Genomic DNA, 17,613 nt, shown 5'->3' on the forward strand with positions numbered 1-17,613 from the left:
ACAATAGTTATATATAATACAGTAGTTTAATAGATTTAAGAATTTCCATGCTTCATAGAACCTCCTTCAGATCTTGATGTAGCAGTAGCCCTTGGCTGGTTCCATATAAAAAAACAGATTATATATTTAAAGAATAAGAAGAGAAACATAATTCTAAGGCACAATTAAAAACTGAACCCTGTTTTAGATTATTTTCTGCAATGCTGAATCATCAGACGTATAAAGATTGGTATATAACTGGTTTCCCTGAGAAAAGAGAAAAAACTCCCTGGGAGTTGGTGCCCTATGCAGACTGAGTACTCTGCTTGTAGGGAGCGGCGGCCCTGAATATATTACAAGCTACAGTATGTCTGATAAACAGAAATGTGCCGAATCTTGCATGTCAATTCTTTGATTTCTTACAAATGCAGGGGAACTTGCTAATATCTGCTTCAGCTCCCCTCCAGACTCCAGTCTCTGACTGAACGGATCCAATCTCATCCAGAAGGTCAGGCGATACAAGCTAAAGTAGAATGTGTTTCCCTTTTTATTAACTCTTATCTTGGACTGCAGGATCACTGGTCAACATGTATCATCTCAGGCAGAAAAAACCTCCAAGCTATTTCTATTTTAAGGATCTGAGCTGGATAATTTCTTCCGCTACTCAGTATTCTTTTGATTGCAACTGTACAGTGGGTAGTAAGAAAGCTTTATACAAGACATAGATATAAGTGGAAGAAGGTTTACAGGTGGTGTCACAATGCCCCAAACAATAAAAGAATTAAAGCTAAACTTGAAGCCACTTATATTTATTTATTGGCTGATCAATGGCTGGAAAGGCAAGCCCTGTATAAATGAATCTAAAACATCCAAATGGATCTTTGAAACAGATAAACATTTTGAGCTGAGCATTACAGAACCAGATTTATATTACTATATGAAGAAAATTAAATTATTGTAGGATCATTATCACAGTGTAAATCACATCAGTCTTAATGGGGAGCTATAAAAAACACTGAATTTACTGATTACTATGTGGTATTACATGCCTATTCAGTTGCTTGGGCTGATGTAAGTGAATAAAGCTGCTTCATCTTTGCATATTTCACATTCCCAAATTGTTTCCTGTGCATGATTGTTACAAGCAAAAACTGATTAAGTATTGGTTTTGGATTTACATTGCTTTTAAGGTTTTTGGCTATGTTTTTTCTGTGGAAGCAACAACCAATTTGCAGGGACCTTATTTGCAGTTTGGCAGCTATGTCTAAAATAGGGAATACCTCAGAGATACCGAAATTAAACATTTGAAGCCATGATTTAAAAAAAAAAAACCAAAAAAAAAAACCAAAGAAGACTTGTAACAACATCCTTTTGGCCCTGCTGAAAAATGCACTCAAAATAATTTGAATAATTTGGTATTTGACTATACCATACCATTACATTCTCTAAACAGCTTTGGATACATAAAATCATAACACTTTATATCAGTTCACCTTCTGTAATTATTTTTCATTTGAATGGATGTAAGGATGTTTTTGCTGTTAGGCCTATGCACAAAATGTGTTTTGACAGCTGCAGTGCTATCAGAGGACACTGATATAATTTAGTAAATAGACCCCAATATAAACAGCGATTTTACTCTATAATAAGCAGTTCATATAAATAGTTAAAACAAGTGATGAGCAAATCTGTCCTGTTTTGCTGAAAAATCCCCCAAACTGTGGAAAAATTTGTGAAAAAAATTTTGTGACTTTTTTGACATGACTGTGACTTATCCTCACTCAGCAAATTTTTTTGCGCCAAATTTTGGTGAGACCAAGAGACCTGTTAAGCTGGCCATACACGCACCGATACTATCGTACGAAACCTCGTTTCGTACGATATTCGGTGCGTGTATGGCATGTCGGCGAGTCGGCCGATATCGCAGGAAGCTGCTGATATCGGACGACTCGCCGATCGGCCAGGTTAGAAAATTTTGATCGGGCGCCATAGAAGGTGCCTGACCAAAATCTGCTGTCAGGGCTGAATCGGCAGAAGGAGGTAGAAATCCTATTGTTTCTACCTCCTTATCTGCTGTTTCAGCCCTGACTGTGTGTGGCGGATCTGACGATGTTTCATGCGACCGATGGTCGCACGAAACATCGTCAGATCGCCGCGTGTATGGCCAGCTTTAATCTTATTAGTTACAATTGTATCTATGTAAAGGTGTTGACTGTTGAGTATTCTGGGCTCTCTGCCAAAAACCTACTTAGCTAATTAAGTTTGAGAAACTTTGTATGTTTTTTGGCGTTCAGTGCAGGAGATCAAAGGGAAATGAGGGACTTAATAAGTATCTGTGACTGCTTGTTGAGCTTTTAAAATCGAGAATATCCCGGGAAATCGGGGAGTTATGTTGGGAGGTATGTTAACATTATGATGATCAGGCAAAGACTAATTATATTAGCAGCGCTGGTGTGATCCACACATACTGTATGTTATCAGCTAGTCCAGTCAATGGAATATTAGCTTCTTCTAGGGCAAGCTTAATATTCAAGAAACCCACAGCATTGAGTATAAAAATTTCCTAGGATGAAGAAAAATTATATATGTCCCCCCAGCCTTAAGAAAGAAAATCCTCAGAGATACCATTGCTCGGGTCCCAGTACTAGAATCATCAGTCTCAAGAGATGGGTTGAACAAGAGTACGGAAAGCACGTCTCCCATAGAATCCATTTTAATCAAATAATTCAGAATTTTAAAACTGATTTCCTTTTTCTCTGTAATAATAAAACAGTACCTTGTAATTGATCCCAACAAAAATATAATCAATCCTTATTGATGGCAAAACAATCTTGTTATTGATTTTTTAGTAGACTAGGAGATCCAAATTATGGTAAGACCCCTTATCCGGAATATTCTTGGTCCCAAGCATTCTGGATAATGGGTCCTATACCTGTATAGCTATGTGCTTTTGGCACATAAGAGATTAACAAAACGCCTTCTGAAGATGGAAGTCAACCTCATATAAAAAAGATCATGTGCTAAATAAATTAAAGGCAGGTGCCTATAGGACAGTAGGAATTGCTGTAGAAGGCCATAGAGAGAGGTACAGTAAGTTATATATCATGCCCACCTAGAGTAAAATATATTCCCTTCAATAAATAAAGGTCAATATAAATGCAGTTTAGTTAAAGTAACTTAGCACTAAGAATGATATTTTTATATAGAATTAGAGTTGCATCGAATTCCGGCTTTGGTTTGCCTTTTGTCTGAATTTGAGCCTTTTTCAGCAGGATTTGGATTTAGCCCAATCCAAGTGCCTGGCTGAACTGCATCTGAACCCATAACATCATGGTTTGGGATTCGCCCTAATCTTTCATGAAAGATGGATTCAGCTGAATCCCAATTCGGTTTGGGATTTGGTGGAACCTTCATAAAAGATTCGGGATTCAGCTAAATCACTGGCTGGATCCCATTCTCAAATAGCTTTATTTGTACTTTGACCTGTTTGCAGGTCATCTAAAAACAAACATACCTGACAATGAGAATGTAAGGCTCATTTAAGCAAAACAAGGGCAGGGTGCAAAAAAAACCAGGCAGAGACCATCAAGTTATTGCCATTTTTTGCTCCTGCTCTCCTCTCTGCTCCACTTTTAGGCTTAGAATAAAGCACATAGATGTCTCCCCAATTAATACAGTGCATGTTTCTTTTGGCAGAGCTGTATAAATGAAGGACAGATGTGGTGGTATGTGGATAAAGGTTTGGATGTTCCCTAGCTTGCAAGGTTCTACAGTGGCCTGTACCTAATGCTGTGCCTTGATCAGGCTGCACTCAAACCACCAGCTACGTAAATGACTAAAGTTCATTTAAACTCACTTCACCATTACATATATATAACTTATGAATATATTTTTATTATATTATAGGGTAAAGATTTACAAATGAGCACAGGACATGCTGGACTAAGACTCTAAACCTGAAGTAGATCCCCAGCATGTTTAAGGACTGTGTTCTTGTAAGCAAAATACAAATGTATTCTTAAAGGAGACATATTGGATAAATGGGAAAACCCTAACCCTGTAGGCAATTATGAATAATATCCGGTGCTGGTTTCCCTTTGGGCAAAACATTAACCCTATCTGTAACAATGGCCCCTTTATTGGAGCTCCCTATAGATTCTCTCAGGTCCCTGTCTGGGTTTCACATGAGGGGTGGGCGTGTCCTAACAGTCCCTGCCAGAAGCACAGTAGGAGGGGGAGAGCCAATCACAGCCCTGCACTCACACAAGCAAAGACAGGCTTCAGTTCCCTATCAGGGCAGCCTAGCTGCTGATTGGTTCCTATCCTACAGTGCAGGGTACGGAGGGCCGCCGGCTCCCCAGCTCATCCAGAGAATTCAGCCAGCAGGAAGTGGAACAGATGGGCAGTGCTAGTGGGGTTTGGGGGGGAATTTCTCAATAAATTAGTCTGAAACACAACTTTTTAAGCCCATCCCTTCTATATCTAGAGGAGTATAATTCCCTGGTACATTCATCATTTTTATAGGATATGTCTCCTTTAAATTGTTAATGGATTTAGTGGTCAATATGACTTTTCTCTGCATTTACACTAATAATAATTTTACACAATGTATAAAGTTTTGATTGAGACTTTTTTTTTGCATACTTGCAAGTTTTGCTAGGAACAGCAACTGCAAATACCCCCATTCTCCAGGGACCTTTATACTAAAGGTTTACAAATGTAAGTTCAAATGTGATTTTTTAAAAATATATTAACTTGACCAGTGGTCCATTCTCCTCTATATGCATATACACTACGGGGCCCATTTATCAAGTACGATCGCCGCCGAATACAAAAAAAAACATACGTTTTCGTACTGTGCATATTTTTTATGACTTTTTCGTTAATTTGCACAACTTTTTTGTACTTTGCAACAAAAAGCACGTCAATTTGTGCGACAAAAATCGTATTTGGCGCGCAGAGTACGAAAGTTTAGGATTCATTCAAGCTTTGGTATCGTGACTTTCCTTTGGCCAGGTTGGAGCTGCAGAGTGCCATTGAGTCCTATGGGAGGCTTCCAAAAATATGCACAGAAGGATTATTATTATTAACATTTATTTATAAAGCGCCAACATATTCCGCAGCGCTGTACAATAAAGATCAACGTCAGAAAGGTTTTCCCGTTGTTTTTGATCATTTGGATACAAAAATTTGGTGACTTTCACATCGCCAATACCAATATTATCATGACTAATAAGATTTTTTTTGTAAGCATTTTCGTGATATTTACAATCATCAGAAATTAACGTACCTAATCCGAATTTTACCCAGTTCGGGATTCGAACTCGTACTTTGATTAAAACTTCAACTTTATTATATGATATGGGAGCCTGACCAAATGCTGGAATGGAAGTGAGGACTGCATCATTATTCCGGGGACCAAACAATTGGATCAGCCCAACCTAAATAAAGGTGGTCAAATTGGACAAATATCCAGTCGTGGGGATGTTAATGTGTATGGCCAGCTAGACGTGGTTTATCAATGCCTTGCTGCTTATCATAGTCAGCTTCTAATACCTTGTATATACAGCAAAACAGATTATCCTGTACTTATACATTGCCTACTAAAAATAGAAACATTTTGATTCAATGGTTTGCCAGATATGCTCTATGCAAAGGCAGCAGCAAGGAGTTCTATGTGTGAGTAAAACAGGAATATATAGTTGCGTCATCAAAAGGCAACTTAGTGTATTATAAAATCTGTGCTTTTTGGATAATATAGGCCCTGCTTTAGGCATGGTATATATGAGAAAAACAGTGTCCTTTTGACTCTGTTTTACTCATGCAAAACATGTATAGGATGTGTTACCTTTAAACCCATTACCCAGAAAAATGTCCAAATTACAAGAAGGCCATCTCCTATAAACTCAATTTTAAATAAAATATTATATATATATATATATATATTATAAAATTTGATTTTGACCTGCAATGCTATTTTATATTAATTTTCCTTCATCAGCATCCAGGCAAGTATACACACTATAGCTATGATTATATTACGAAGGGGAAACTCCCAGCATGTTTGGGCTAGCAATGGCTGACTTGACAGGGAATTTTAGCTTAGAACAGCTGTGTAGAACCAGGACTTTCCCCATAACATCCTAGTCTAAATGAATGAAGTGCTGTCCCTAGCCAGCCGAAAGTCAGCACAAGCAAGATCAGATCTTATTTCTATAAAAGGTATGGAAACTTCTACACAGTTATCTATGGGTGATATATGAAAGTTTCTGTATGAATGAGCATGCAGTTAACAATACAGTTGCCTGCTGTGGCTTGTTGAACAGTATGGAACCCTGTAAAAGCCTTTTACAAGACACTTTGTTCTCAACGCTGTCAAATGCAAAGATTTCTCTATCTGTAACTGTATAAAAGAGAAAAAAAAAACACTGCAGCAAATAAATGTTTTATTATATTTAATACAAGTGAATAGATTTAATGTTATAAAGCAATATGTAATGAATAAATAAGCATGGATTCCTTGTCTACAAGTTACATAACACTGGCTAGTTTTTGGAATACTTAAAAATAAATCCAGTGACATTTAGACAATGTCCATAAAAATGCTGTCTGTTTTCTTCCCTTGTATGATTCTTTTTTTCAAGTATAAAAACCCATTACAGTGTAAAATATTTAAACCTAAGTTCAAGAATAAAAATTGCAAGTATTGCAGTTTTTACAAGTTCATTGTGTAAAGCAGCACTTTACTAATAAGGAAAAATCAGAAGTTACCCCTAAGTACAAATGAAATGTTTAGTGTTACTGCGCAAGAGAGGTCGCCAGAAAGGAGGGAGAAAGAAAGAAAAAATAAAGCAGGAATTGACTAAATTAAGGTAAAATTCTAAATGTTAAATTAGGGTTATCATTATACAGTGCACATACAGAATTTAAATAAATCCAGGTCAACATTTCAGTTGAATAGATTAATATTTTAATTTACTACATCTAAACTTACTTAAATAACTTATACCATGAGATGAATACATCATTTTAGTGTTGCATCTAAAGGTCCCTTCTTCAGAGCACACTGTAGTAAAACTTTCAAAATAAATATATGTTTCTTTCAATAACATTACAGTTAAGGCACAGTACAAACCATCTGAATTAACCCTTTAAAACTGCAATGCAAAGTTGTACTTTTTTTAACCAAAAGGGAAGGGGCAAAAAAAACAACAAAAAAACCCCCCCAGTTCTTTAAAGGGTTAAACTTATCAAGTTCCTTTTTTGTAGTCTACAAACTATGAATAGGAGTAATAAAATAGAAGGCTGTTTTAGTAAAGGACTGATCCCGTTTCAGAATCAGAAAAGCTGACACCAGCAGTTTAAAGTTTCCCAAAAGCGAAACAGGATGGGGAGAGGGATTAGAATGTGACAAGCTCATCAAATAAGCACAAGTGATGTGTTCTCTCCAGAACGGTCTGCATTATTGATTGTCTGTACAGCTGTTGCACATGTTAATTCCACATCACTTGCTCCATATAGTTCCACTCATGTAGAGGATAGACGAGAAGATTGCTTTGGTGCCTGTCCATCCTGTGACCAGCAGGCCATGTGCTTCCATGCCCATTTTGAGACCATGAACACTTTAGAAGAGAAAAAAAAAAAAAAATGCATGGAGAAGATGTGAACGTTTCTGCTGCCCATGTTTTACTCTGTACAGGCTACATATTGCTGATATTTCCCTGGTTTAGAGGCTTTGTGGAAATAGAAAAAAAAAAATGTTACTATTTACAGAAAAGATCTTCCCAGATTAGTTAAAGGCAGTTCCTTTCCCTGATATAAAAAAAGTCTCTGTGTGCCAAATTGAAAATCTTTTCAAGTTGTTTATTCGGTTGTCCTTGATAACAAACATGTACACTGTTCTTGAATATTTACTGCATAGAGAAGCTGGAATACTTTGCTCTCCAAAAAAACTTGGTTAAGGTGTTTCTTTTCCCCCTACTTTAGTTAAAGCCATTTGCCTATATGTACACAGTATCATCTACTGATGGCTGAAAACAAGAGAGTGAGTGATCTGCTCAAAAGTCAAAGTGCTACTGCATGCGGTCAGCTTGCAGTTGTTGTGGTTGGTATTGACCAAAGGCAGCAGCCGCTGCAGCAGCAGTTCCTGGTGCTGCAGCTGTAAGTGGTTGTGGGACTGCATAGCCATAACCGGCAGTGGTGACATATCCCGTTGTAGCTGGAGAGGCAGCATACGGGTACTGATCATACGCAGCAGCGGCGGCGGCAGCAGCAGAGTACTGTGCATAGGCAGCACTGGTGTAGTCAATGTAGGGGCTTGTGGATGCAGCAGCTGCTTGCTGGACATGTGGAATTACAACTCCTGGCTGCACGAAAGCATGTGGGTAAACATAATGTGCAGGGATCCTGTAGAAATAAATAACAGTTTGTTATCAATGTGGAAACAAAAATTTGATCATGCCCCCCACCCCCAACCAGGTGCTCAGATAAAACACAGTTTAACCCAAAATGGCATTTAGTGGTTATTTTGTGAATAGGGTTGCCACAATAGCAAGTATACTGGAAATTGAAAAGCAGTGTTCCTAAAATAGTTACATGTAAATAAAATCTGAAATTGGGTGCAATGTAGTATTCTATATTACACTTGGGTCGTGCAATCAAATTGGTTTATTGATTAAGAATGCTTTCGCACAGCCTGTCTTTGTTGGAGTAGTACTTCTGAAACAAAGGTTTGTCATGCAGGTGGTGGGGCAGACTTTCAAACCATTTTTTTTTCTCTCTAAATTGACTGTATTGTGTCTTTATCTATATATCGTGGCAACCCTACAGAATTTACTCTGCAGACTCAGCACACATTAATCTCTGCAACCTTAGTCACCCTTCAAATAAAAGAAATAAAAAAAAAAAAAATGCAGGCGACAAAACAAAGTGGTGGAAGGCACAGCAGAGTCACACATTCAAAACAATGGTGCAGAAAACTCTACAAGGCTGTAGTGGTGAAGCTTTTCAGATGCTATGCCACTCCATAGCATTAGGTCTCAGGTATGTGTGCATCACACTGTTACAAGGACAAAAGCAAGTCAAATGGTTTCAAATACCAGCCAACTAAACTTCCACAGTGGATTCGCCTTGTTTACTGGTCAGCCATACATGTAAAAGGAGTTTAATGAATTTAAAGAAACCTAGAGTTAAGGGAAAAGAAATTATATCCTTCCATAGGTTGACATGTCGCAGAGGTCTAACACATTGTCATTTTTTGGGATGCCCTTTGAATGCAACATACAAAAAGTCCATGTGTGAGTAAAGGAGACATAATACATTTGGTCCTGGCTAAATTATCTTGCCCAGCTGATCTTAAGTCAGAATATTAGAACAGATGTTTACATTATGATAAAAGGTAAAAAAGTTGATATAACCAGTTATCTGGATGCTAGGTTCACACTAACAAACAGGCGATGGTTTGAATGAGAAATGAACAACATAAAGCTGGAAGAGAATATAACATTTTAGCCTCACTGACCCAAGCGACTTAGGTTAGGAAAAGAAGCAGACTAGAAAGGTAAATAAATTTAAAAAACTGCCTCAAATATCTATAAACTTGCTAACATGATACAAAGTTAATCTGTATATCTGATCAAAGCATTCTTTATTCTCATATTGTATGCAGGATGGAACAACAATTCATGGGGAAAAAAAATGTCATGGAAAGGTTCTGTTGCTATGTACAAAATATAACAAGAAGGAAAATATATGCTTAGTTCCATAGTAGCCAAGAGCCAACTCCGAACCAACAGGCACATCACCACAGAACCATGCTGAGAAAATTAAAAGCTACAGAATGCACAGTTGCTTCACAGGAGTTTCCTAAACTCCCAGTTCCACTCAACTGATTGACAGGGTAAGCTGCATCTGGGCTATTTTTGATCTGACACATGAGAAGGGGCTACAAGTATAATGTCTTTATATGGCCAGAATGAACATTGATCTTCCCTGAAGGCCAAGCACATAACCTAGATAAAATATCAGTGTTCAAAAATAAACATTGGCATTAGGTCTACAATAGAAAACTTGTTGCATACTTTGGTCAAAAGACAGAGCTAAAGCAAGAATGCTCTAGTTTAAAGGCTGCTACACAGTAGCAATATCAACAAGCTGTAGATTTGTTTTTTTTTTTAGAAAATCTAGAAAGGATTAGCTAACATGCAAGTCCCCCTAACAATTAAAGTGTATGGGACCAAACAAATATCAGAAACTCACCTACAGCAACCGCCCTGACCACACTAGAGTATGAAAACCCCAATTTTTTAGTTAAAAGGCAAACATTATTAATCACATTAAGATGAACAATACAAAATAATTAAAAAGCACCATCCTGCTCAGCAAAGCAAAACTCCAGCATCATGAAGACCTCAGATTTTGTGTGTGGGGTGGGGTAGGGGGGTTTGAAACAAGTGCTCGCAAAGAAAATCATATGCATCTGCTTGCCAAGGGCACCCAACGATTGCATCCTTCTACTGATGCTGGAAGCTTTTTCTCAGTTTGTTGTGTCACACCAAAGACAGCAGTCTTACAGAAATCACAAATCTACATATGCTTGGAAGCAACTGCTACAGTCAACATTTGAGTGGTGCCTACCCTGCATTAGCCTAACCAAAATGATCTTCTAAAACTACTAAGGTTTAATGGGGGAAAAAAAATGTAGCACTCCTCCAACTAGGCACTGCAAGATGAGCAGTTGGCCCATTAAAAGATCTGCTTATTTGACTTAGTAACTAACCTAGTAGATCTGGACTCCTGGTCAGGCAACAGCATAGCTGGGTTTCCCCAAATACAGAACACAGCTTTATATAGCAAACAGTGCGTTAGCCATATGTGTATAGCCAAAAAGACACCCTACGTATACAGTTTAAGGGCTTATTTCATCAAATGAGGAAAAAAAACCAAAAACCTACAAAGAGCCTGTTGATCCAGTTCATGGATACATCCTTTTACAATTCTGACTGAAAAAAGAAAGAGCACCTTAAGCATGATTACCTATAGGCCTGCCTATGTCACAAGAGCCAATATTTAAATAGGATGAATTGGCAGCCCTATAGCACTATTTACAGATACACACTTCAGCTATCACCCCCCTACCATAGGTTTTAAAAACATTCATGGGATGCTAGTCATACCATGCTGGATGGCAATGGTTGCCCTGAAAGTCATAGACACAACTGTGCGTAACAGATACCAAGTCACCAGGTGCCCACATGAGTGACAGATGAGCCAGATGAACAGGTGCCAGGGGAGAAGGTGTAAACACACTGTTTTTATATAGTCCTTTGGAAGGCAAAACATCTACCTAATGCGGTCTTGTCACATTCCTGATTCCACACTACAGCATGTATTAATACTATAAAAGTTATTTTTTAGCTCATATGGCATGCAACATTGAGTTCATATGCCCACACATCCTTCCAATTCACTAGTCACATTTACTGCAGCATAAAAGTGGTCTCTAGACACTAATATAGGCAGTGCTTTGGCCTAATGGCAATTAAGACTTTTAAACTAGAACACATACACATACGGCTGTTTATTTTAAAAAAAACAAAAAAAAACAAAGCATAATCCCATAATGTATTAGTCCTCTAAATTGAGACAGGTAGATTGCTCTCCTAAGAGAGATCCAGATCAGACAAGATATACAATGGTCATTGCTGTTTGTAATGGAACTGGTCCTCTTTTGAAGACAATTTGTACTTGTAAGACACTGCACTAGAAACCAGCAGACATATCACATTAGTTAGAAGGGAAGGGTTAGTGCAATCTGGTTCCATGGGCAGAGGCAGCCCCAATTATGAGGGCACCTATTGTCAGTGCAGGCTGCAGTGTTTGGCAATATATTTTTTGTAAAAGGACCTGCATTTTTCTCACTTGTTTCTCCAGATATAGAAGAATTTAAGTAGGGAGCAAAAGACTAAGGGAATGAGCGAGCAAAGAAAATAAAATGTTTAGTGGCAGCATTACATGATTTATATTTAAGTTAAAAAAAAAAAAATTACGACTATGGTTTTTGGAAAACCTAAAACCCAAATTGTATACGATGATAAAAGGATGTTTGGCACAGAATCATGGCTTGCTTTTAGATACGCCAGATGCAAATAATGTTGCTATAAGGCACTGGTTATTTTGCAAGAACATTAGAACACAGAAAGGTAAGAGAAGACAATTAACCCTTTGAGCAACAACAAATATCTCCAGGTACTGTTGGAGGCTTTGATGGGACCCAAAGGGTGTCAGATATACGTAAAATGAGAATGCTAAAAAGGTGGTAAAAATTAAGAAGCCCAAATTACATGGTTAATGGGGGCAGGAAAAATCTATTATCTGTAGCATGCAAGCCATATAGAATAGGAAACATGTATCACACCAAATGAAACAAATCACTACAAAATATGGTTAAAGAACTCACAAGCTATAGCAAAAAGGCCCATTGCTGTCAACAAAAGGGCCCACTGTTCCCCATGGCAAAAACACCCCTCAACAAACTGAAAACACAATGTCAAGGCTCCCTCCCAAACCACACACCCCACCGTAATGTGACGCTCGCTGTTCAATAAAATGGGGGTAAAAAACAAAAACAGCACACAGTTTAGCTAGAAAAACCACTTCATTACTGTCATATAAAAAAGGCACACAGATCTAGGGCTAGAGAAGTACACATGTAAAATACAAATCCAACAACATACATGCATCTTTAATCACCATTTTAGCTCGTTTTCTGAGTCTACTGGTAACACAGATTAATTCCAAACAGAACTATTCCATTTCTTATCATCAAATCCTTCTCAGTTATCTTAACTGTAAACGACCCCTGTCAGATCAGAAAGAGATAGAGAACATTGAGTGAAGCTATTGAGGGAAGGGGCGTGTTATGGTCCAGCAACTACCTTTCCAACTGGAAAGTAGCAAATCAAATGAAATGTAAGCCCCTACTTCCCCCCTATAAGGGTACTACTATATTTGTGTCTTATGGTTGAGCTCAATACAATTAATTATAAAATTGACATAAAAAGTAAAAGTATGTCAATGTGGGAAAATAGACTTCTAAGTCTACAAGATAGATGTAAAATTAGAATGATTCTGCATTCTTTTTTAAGAAAAAAAAATGGCTCTATTGCTCAATGAATGGATATGTGACTATTTATGGTTGTGATTTATAAATGGATGGTGGCTAAAACTGTATATTAATGTGACGATTTTTCATAGCAAGGGAAAAAAAGTTGAAATCTGAAGTTATTTTTGCAAAATACTAATTACATGGAGACATTTTGAAATTAGATGCATAGCACTCAGTGAAAATATTACAATTACTACTTTGACTTACCCAAAAGGTCTTTGTATAAGTGCTGGGTGAATCTGCTGAACACCAAATGCAAAACCTAATATAATTAAAAAAAAAAAAAGAAAACCAACACAGTTAATGTCAAGATGTTATACTGAAACAGCTAATTATTAAACTGAACTACTGTGAGTTGCTGGAAGCACAGCATCAGGAGGCTATTCTAGGGTGCTGTGGGGGAACAAATGCCAGTCAACATCTCATACTCATAACCCATATCAAGAGTACTCTCCGTTCACAAGTGGTCATTCACTAAACAAGAGCAGACTTAGGGGCACATTAATCAATGTACGATTGAGTCCGAATACTAAAAATTTGTATTTTTTCCAAGTTTTAGAACTGTGTGTATTTCCACAATTTTTTTCATTACTTTGCGCAACTTTTCCGTACTTTGCAACAATTTGTGCGACAAAATCTTATTTGTCGCAACGTGTATGAAAGTTTCGGAATTCATTCAAGCTTCGGTATCGTGACTTTCCTTGGACCAGGTTGGAGCTGCAGAGTGCCATTGAGTCCTATGGGAGGCTTCCAAAAACATGTTACGATTGTTTGTACGACAATGATCCGAAATTTTCGGACTTTAAGCGCACATCAGAAAATATCGAATTTAATTTTTGTATAGTGCTTTTTAATGTCTGAAATTCGGATAAATGTGCCCCTTAGAGATTAAATAGTGTTAATATTGTATTTGGTCAGGTTAAGCTGGAACTGACGGCGTAGTCCTTTTGTGGCAACACTGCACATTGAATATTCATCTTGAATATTGTATTGAACATTTCATGTCTTGTCAGCCTTAAGCACATGAGAATACAAAATAGTGATCATTTCTTTCACACTGAGAGAGTGGCAAAGGATGAAGAATAAATGAGGACTTGGACTCAAAGATCTACCTTGCCTGACAAAGACCTATTATCAAAATATGCCCTGTGCCATGTGCCTACTGAAACAGGTTGTTCTCATTTACATGTGAATAGTGCCCTATGCAACTTTAAGACTTACATTTCTTACACACTGTGCACAGTCAGGTAATTAATAAAATGTTGCTTTGACTTAGTAGACTCCCCACAACTGTAAATTATATATATAAAAAAAAATAATAATAATATTCAAACTTGGCACATAATTTTAATCTGATACTTGGATCACAAAACTAACACAGATTTAATCTGGGTGCCCCAAGAAAAAAAGATTAAGTAATTCTGCTATGGGCTAATGCCAGTTATAGCATCTTGCTTCACTTTTAATTCATTAAATAGCATAGTTGGAAAAAGTTACTAGTTATGGCACACATTTGTGAATAGACCTCTGCTTTGTTGGCTATAGTTTGAACAAGGACAAAATAGTAAACAATAGCAGCACTGCTCTGTATGTATACCTGGACCAGGTAAAGCAAGTGGGTACAAGGCCTCTAATTGTTCTGCATGGGCATACTCTCAAAAAGTTCTCCTGAAGAATATAATTATTTTCTCTGGGTATAAGTCAAGTTCCCTTCCCCTGCAAATAAACAGGGGAGCAGTAAGTTGAACATATTTGCCCTATGTCCACAGCCTAAAAATATACTATACTCCAGTATTAGTCCAAAATTTGATGCTTTAAAATTTTTATATTCACCAGCAGACAATAGCAATACACTAGTCTAAAACACTAGGTTTTAGGGATTATGAAGAGGTCAGACGCACTACTTGTTGATGCATTGCTACAGATTTAAAAGCTAATCAACAAACTGATACATAACTAGAATGAACATGCTTGGGAATAACAAATCATACCTGGCTGCATTATCCGTGGTTTTGCTCCCAGGTATGCAAGATTCACATTTGCTTTCCTGCCATCTATAATTGGATTGGGGTCTTTGCAAGCTCTTTCAGCTGCAGCTCTGTCTGCCATCGTGACCTAAAGCAGAGTGAGGTTAATAAAAAAAATCAGTAATATAAATCACAATAATTCGGCAGTCAGGTGCCAGATAAATAAACTGCAATATCAAACCAATGAAAAGGCACCATCAGTATTTTCATGCTTCATTTATACATCCTTGTATTGTACAGTGGAATATGTTAGGCTTTTTTTATAATATGGTAATATTAATGAGAGAACAGTAATGCAACCAGTAATCACAATCTATAAAAGAACAGCAGCAATAAAACTGCATTTCCCAACACACAACATTTTAACTGTATAACATCAAGTATCTTCTGCAGTGTATTCAATGCATTAATCTGTATATGTAATAACTGGTCCAATGCTACTTACCTGTTCTCACAGCTTTGTGTTAAGAGAGTTTTGCAGAAATGAACCAGTTACAACATTGAGTGCTATGTGGTGGAATGCAATGAATATAAAACAGCAGAACAAAATTGCTCATGAGCATGCCCCTTTAAACAACAATATGCAACTTACTTTTGAAACTAAGCTGGGAATTATGGCAATTTTTAAAACAAATTTACTTCAGTGAATATCTTGCTTTTATTTGGTTTTTTTTTTTTTTTTTTTTAATTTAGGACTATCAGAAAGTAACAAATAAAAAAACAAACAAACATTTCTACCAGGCAGTAGTTAACAGCTGGCAGAGCCCATTTCTATTTGGTTATTTGAATCAAGCACAAAAGCATGACGAGCACAGACAGGATCCTGGGAAAGGAAGGACAGGTGCTACTTTCCTTAGACAGGTGAGTGGGGCGGGGAGCTAGAAGCCTGTGCTGCTTTCCATATCAAAAAGTAAATTCTGTTTGACCTGGGGGCTGTTCTCTAGCCTGATCCACCTGCTTCCCCTAAACAGCACACTTCAGGCAAGCAGTGCTCACATGACCAGACAGTGTGTACAAGAAGGCATAGCCTATGTCCATAAGAACGGCACAGTCCAGGGTTAACATGATAGGGCAAAAAGTCACTCTTATACTAAGTTTTCCCTACAGTGGGGACACAGCTCCTGCCCTGTAATGCAAAGGTCTGATTGCAAAAGGAGGACTAGAAATATAGAGGGGCAGTAAGGGTCATACACCTGGCCTGGGCCCCAGGCTAAAAAGAAGCTATATTACAGTATAATTATAAAGTTTGATTATTTATTAGATCTAAAATGAATGGCACACTATCCACCCCCCAAATAACACACATCAGTAACACTGGCCTAGACACTGCAGCATTCTATTGGTATTTTCAGATATCTAATTCGCAAGAGATTTTTTGTATTGGACTGACCAGGCGGCTGAAGCCCTTCTGTTGATGAGGCTCCCCAGTCTCTGGCTCTCAGAGGATGCTGGGTAGTGGATTTTCCCCCGCAAGCTGGGGGTTACTGGCAATACATAGGAAGACTGTGCGTATAACCAAATGACCTGTGGCTCGCTGCTAACCTTACAACTGCCATAAATAAGCGCAGCTCCAGCCACACTGCGTTCTATTTGGGGGACTTATTTCTGTTTTCCTCTCACTATAACAAGGCAACAGGGGTCACTTACAAAGCCATAGCCCCGAGACTTGCCGGTCTGTCTGTCCGTGATCACCACCGCCTCCTCTATGTCGCCAAACACCTCAAAGTACTTCCTGAGGCTGGAGTCCGTGGTGTGATAGGGCAGCCCCCCGACGAAGATCTTGGTGTAGGTAGTGTCCTTCTGGGTGGTGTGCATTTTGCCCCCGGTCCTCTCTGTTTCAGGGAGCGCTCACAGCAGCAGCAGCAGCAGGTGCCAATTCCCTTTCTTTAGCTTGAGCCCCGAGGGTGTGGGATGCGCGGCTCTCTCTGAGGTAGATATGGGGAGCGGGAGGGAAGCAAGTGGAAAGCCCTACACTCCTGGTCGCTGTCAGAGCCGGCGCGCTTGGGGAAGTCTCGGGAGACCAGCCACACACACTTCCCTTCCCGTCGCTCAACACTCACTGCCTTTCTCCCGCTTGCCATTGCATTAAAAACTGCCGGCCGGGGATTAAGCTCCTCCCACGAAAGGGGCAGGCCGGAGCCTGTCCCGCAGCTGCCTATTGGTTACGTCTTGCACCTGCTGTATGTAGCCCAGGCTGGCAGCTGCTCCCAACAGCTGGATATCTGATTCCCTGCCCCCCTTCCCCACCCCTTTGTCTCCTGTGTGGCTCTCTGGTTACCCGCTGCGCACGTACTGATATCCCCGAGGTGCTGCGCCAGTGTGTGAGGCGCACGAACTCCTCGCTTTCCGTTGCAAAATACCCTAAACTCTCTCACATTTCACATTGGAAGGGAGGCTGCCGAGAAGGCCCTGACCTGCTTACTGCGCTAGAACTCGAGCCAT

General features: G+C 38.7%; 1 protein-coding gene across 1 annotated transcript; it reads right to left on the reverse strand.

The window, feature by feature from the left end:
* Positions 1 to 6,419: 6,419 nt before the first annotated feature.
* On the reverse strand, positions 6,420 to 17,203 carry rbm24 (RNA binding motif protein 24). The gene is given in 4 exon segments (NM_203685.1): positions 6,420 to 8,385; positions 13,352 to 13,406; positions 15,136 to 15,259; positions 16,819 to 17,203. Coding segments are annotated over 4 exon segments (681 nt in total). The 5' UTR covers positions 16,987 to 17,203; the 3' UTR covers positions 6,420 to 8,051.
* Positions 17,204 to 17,613: the final 410 nt, after the last annotated feature.

Source organism: Xenopus tropicalis, chromosome 6, assembly GCF_000004195.4.
Source record: "Xenopus tropicalis strain Nigerian chromosome 6, UCB_Xtro_10.0, whole genome shotgun sequence".
NCBI lineage: Eukaryota > Metazoa > Chordata > Amphibia > Anura > Pipidae > Xenopus > Xenopus tropicalis.